The sequence below is a fragment of the Triticum dicoccoides genome, chromosome 4A (assembly GCF_002162155.2).
Source record: "Triticum dicoccoides isolate Atlit2015 ecotype Zavitan chromosome 4A, WEW_v2.0, whole genome shotgun sequence".
NCBI lineage: Eukaryota > Viridiplantae > Streptophyta > Magnoliopsida > Poales > Poaceae > Triticum > Triticum dicoccoides.
The window spans coordinates 626,792,752-626,796,850 of NC_041386.1; the positions used below are offsets into that span (position 1 = coordinate 626,792,752).

Here is a 4,099-nt window from a genome sequence, read left to right on the forward strand (position 1 = left end):
AGACAAAGGGTCTATGATAGTTTGTGTACCGGATCAGTTTGTTCGCTTCAAATCTTGGTAGTTGGTTTGTCTTTCAAGAAGAGCTATTGGTTGGCTATTGGTGCGGCACCTTCAACACCATTTCCCGTGTTGTTATGTGGCATTGTCTGGTTTCTCCAAACCCCTAAGTTGGTGGTGATGGATTGCAAGCCTGCACTGCGTGAGGTGATGCTCCAACCAACGTTGCTCCAGCGATTTGTAAATCTCGTCTCAAGGGGCAAGTGATTATTGCGGTCTCTAAAATCTGGCATGGTGAGGGTATTTGTAGGTTTCCCTTTCGTTTACTATTGGTTCGGCGCAATTTTCAATCTCCAGTGGACGGCATACAATTGGAGAAAGAACACTGGTTATTTTGCGTCCAATTACCTGTCTATTGGACTGGCTATTATTTTCCTTGATATTTATCAGATCTAAGATGTCTTTGGGTGTCTTTTAAAAAAAATACCATTGAAAACTGTTTTTAATACAAAATCAATGTATAACTTTTATCACAAATAACCCACTTTTGGTTTAATTGATTATTAAAGTTAAATTTGAAATGCATGCACATCTTATTCATTGGAACGGAGTGAGTAGCTATATTCATGATAGCAACATTGCACGAAATTATAATGTATTACCAGTCATACAACTGACATTACGTGGACAATTTAGTTACTGGATATGTTTTTTTTAGGATTGGATGTGATTACGATAAGCACTCTGCTGATGTATATGATAAATTTATTGTATAAGTGATTTGAAATTATGCCCGCCTTTTTGTCTAAACAAATAGTCATTGCAATAATATACTCTTACACAAGAAGGCCTTATTATGGTATGTTCCCACTCCCAAACCCAAAATCGGGAGGCATGCCAGCCATCACCTTCTTGACCGAAGGCCTTGCAAGCAACGCGGCCCACCATGCCTTGACGTGTGGGTAAGTGTCGAGCTGGTCTGCATACTCCGTCGCCATGAAGTAGCGCATGAAGGAGAAATGGCTAAGGTCGGCGAGGCTGATAAAATCCCCGGCCAAATACTTGCTGCAGGATAACCTTGACTCGTAGACCTCCAACAGCTTCTTCAACTTCTCGATTTTTTCCTCAACGATCTTTTGGTCGCGGTAGCGCCCTTCGAGCGGGTAGAGGATGCAGTTAGCCACAATTGGCCGCACTATAGGCTCGAGCTGGAGGGCTTCCACGTCGAGCCATACATCCACCATCGCCGACTCGGCGAGGTTGCCTGCTCGCAGAAGCTCGGGTTTGCACTTACGAAGAATGTACCTTGCGACGCCACGAGATTCTGGAAAGAAATATTGCATCAGCGGCACAAACGTAATTTAACCCTATAATATAAATGAATTCTTTTTTTTGCGGGTGAATATAAATGAATTCATGTCTAGAAAAAATTAGTTAGATGAAATCGCGTAAAACATAGTTAGCCGTACATTTTATGCCTGACTTCGAGATTATTAACAGGCATCACCATATAATAATATCAGGTCCACAGAGTTGCTTAATTCGTACAATAGCTATCTAGAAAAACATAGCTCAAAAATAAATAAATAAAGGCTTACGGTAAAGCGTCAAGTCGCCATCCTCCAACACCGGGATCTCACCGAAGGGCTGCACACACACGAAATTGTTGGACGGAATATGGTGTTAGTTGACCTTGACCGCGCAAAGTAACGCAGTTGACAATATTTCTTTCTTGCTTCGAAACGACTGAGTATCTCAATCATATAAGCAGTAGCTCAACCGGATCCGGAGAAGCTAGTAACATACGTACGTTTCTGGCGAGGTGGTCCGGCTGCCGGTGATCGCCGCCGCTCCTGCTCATGGGCACGATCTCGTACTCGGCGCCGGCCTCCTCCAAGCAGACGAGGACCCGGGCCATCCATGGCGACACCGCCCACCCGTACACCTTCATGGGCGCCATCCCTTGTAGCTCCCTTCGTACGTGAGCTGTGTTTGCAATTGCAGCACTGTGTTTATGTACCAGTTTATCTGGCAGTCCGATGCAACTTTTAGGAAGTAGTAGGTAGGCAGTGGTAGTAGGTAAGTAGGAATCCCCTACTAGTCTATATTATCCCATGGGTTCCCTGTAAACAGTCAAACTTCAATCTGTTACAACTGTAGAGTGGATCGTCACTGCTTGCGTTAGCGCTAAAAAATGCAGACCAGGTCACTGCTGTGGTGAAAAATGACAAAACTGGCCCTTTGGCCAAAGTTCAGCATAAGATGACCCTATTTTCAAAACATTTCACAAAATGGCCCTACCTGCATGACGCCCGCAGTCGGGGCGCCATGCTAAACATCACGACACCCTGGTCAACGGCGCCATACGGGTCGCCGATGACTTACCACGCTGGCAGGGCAGGACACCATGGCGCCCCCGTCAAGGGCGCCATGCTCGGCACCATGACGCCCCTGCCCAGGGCTCCATGCCCCTTGCATAAAACAAAGCACTTCCTCTGTTTTCCACCACAATCCCTCTCTTTTCCCCTTCTCCACCCCGGCCGCCCCACTCATGCCCCTCCCTAATGCCCATAAAATTTCGTGGATCGGAGCTCCAAATCGGTGATTTATCCTCCCCTTCGACCCCTCAAGGTGTTCTCCATCATTCCTCCTCTTTTTCTTGGTTGAAATCTCCGCATTGTGGCGATTTGAGGAAACCCTAGGTCATCCAATTATGCTATTTTTGTTAATGCATTTTGGTGTTTATGATTGTAGATGGCGAGGATCGTGAATGTGCATCATGTGGACTTTGTCTCCTTTGAGAAGGGAGACACGGAGTATGGCGGCGTTCACGCCGGTGCCGTCAGAGAAAAGAGTCCGCTTGACTACATACCACAAGTATGCCCTGGTATACCGCTGCACCGTTTCATCGTCCGCATCAGCCGGGCATTCCACAAAGTTTTCAGCAATCCAATGATAACTTGCACCGGCGGACTTCCCTTGTACCCCTTGCTCCCTCCCTATGAGTCCAACCATAATCTCACGCCATCCATCAGAATATGTGCTAAAACGAATATGCTCTCTTTTGATGGGAAGTCCAGTGATCAGAGAAACATCCTACAAAGTGACCTTCATATCCCCAGCATAGGAGTGAAAAGTATGTGTCTCAGGGCGCCATTGGTCAACGAGTGTCGTGATCGCACAAGGGTTCATCTTCGGCATCGAGCGAGACACGAGTGAGATGAAAGGGAGAAGCCCGGTCTTCCGGATATACTCCGTGTATCGCTCGTCATACTCCATCTTGTCATGAACCGAACCGGACCTCAAGTGAAGCTGATCAAAAACACTTCCTTCATCTGCCATGAACCGTCCAAGATGCAATTGATCGTACAATGGATGGAGAAGAGAAGTCATCCTACAAATTACAAATGTATATGGTAAGCCCCGTTGTCATTTGCAAATATCGGCACTAGTGCACAAACATACATACATGTGCACAATTTCTACACTAATTCATCTTCCATACACCATATATGTGCATATAATTTTCTACAATATCGTACTCCATATATTTGCAAATATCCATCCATCCGCCTTCCTAATTTTACACTAATTCTTCCATGCACCATATATGGGTGTGCATATCCTAACCAAATTCATAGCACTTTCATAAAAATCCTATATCATACATATCCTAAGCCATACATATCCTAAATCACACTAATCCCTATATTATCACACCAAAAATCCAATGATAACTTGTAGAAAAGGATGAACTAGGGTTTCACCCAAATCAATCAAATGCAGAGATTTCAACCAATAGAAAGAGGGGAAAGGGAAGAGAATACCTTCGGGATTGGAAGGACAACCGGATCCACCGATTTTTGGCTCAGATCCGCAACACTTGAGTGGTGAGAGGGAGGGGCGAATTGAGGGACGCCATGGTGGGGGAAAGAAACGGAGAGGAGGAAAGAACGAAGCGGAGAGGAGAGGATGATGGCAGGGATAAGTGAAGGGGTATGGCGCCCCAGGGCAGGGCGTCGTGCTACAGAGCATGCCGCCCTAGGCCGCGGTGTCATGCACCCAAGTCCAGGCCGACATGACAGTCAGTGCTGACGTGTAT

The 4,099-nt window shown here is 46.0% G+C and overlaps 1 protein-coding gene across 1 annotated transcript; it reads right to left on the reverse strand.

Annotated features, from left to right (window-relative positions):
* Positions 1-635: 635 nt before the first annotated feature.
* On the reverse strand, positions 636-1,992 carry LOC119289446 (glutathione S-transferase 4-like). The gene is made up of 3 exons (XM_037568766.1): positions 1,808-1,992; positions 1,596-1,644; positions 636-1,321 (listed from the first exon to the last, which is right to left on the reverse strand). Exons 1-3 carry the CDS (start codon positions 1,955-1,957, stop codon positions 852-854), a joined length of 669 nt encoding a protein of 222 aa, XP_037424663.1. The 5' UTR covers positions 1,958-1,992; the 3' UTR covers positions 636-851.
* Positions 1,993-4,099: the final 2,107 nt, after the last annotated feature.

What these genes read in the sequence shown, in the direction of transcription:
- LOC119289446 (XM_037568766.1), bottom strand. Translation starts at nt 1,957, where the DNA reads ATGGCGCCCATGAAGGTGTACGGGTGGGCGGTGTCGCCATGGATGGCC. An exon ending in CGGACCACCTCGCCAGAAAC is followed by an intron (nt 1,645 to 1,807) that starts GTACGTATGTTA and finishes GTGTGTGTGCAG; the next exon opens with CCCTTCGGTGAGATCCCGGT. An exon ending in TGGCGACTTGACGCTTTACC is followed by an intron (nt 1,322 to 1,595) that starts GTAAGCCTTTAT and finishes ATTTCTTTCCAG; the next exon opens with AATCTCGTGGCGTCGCAAGG.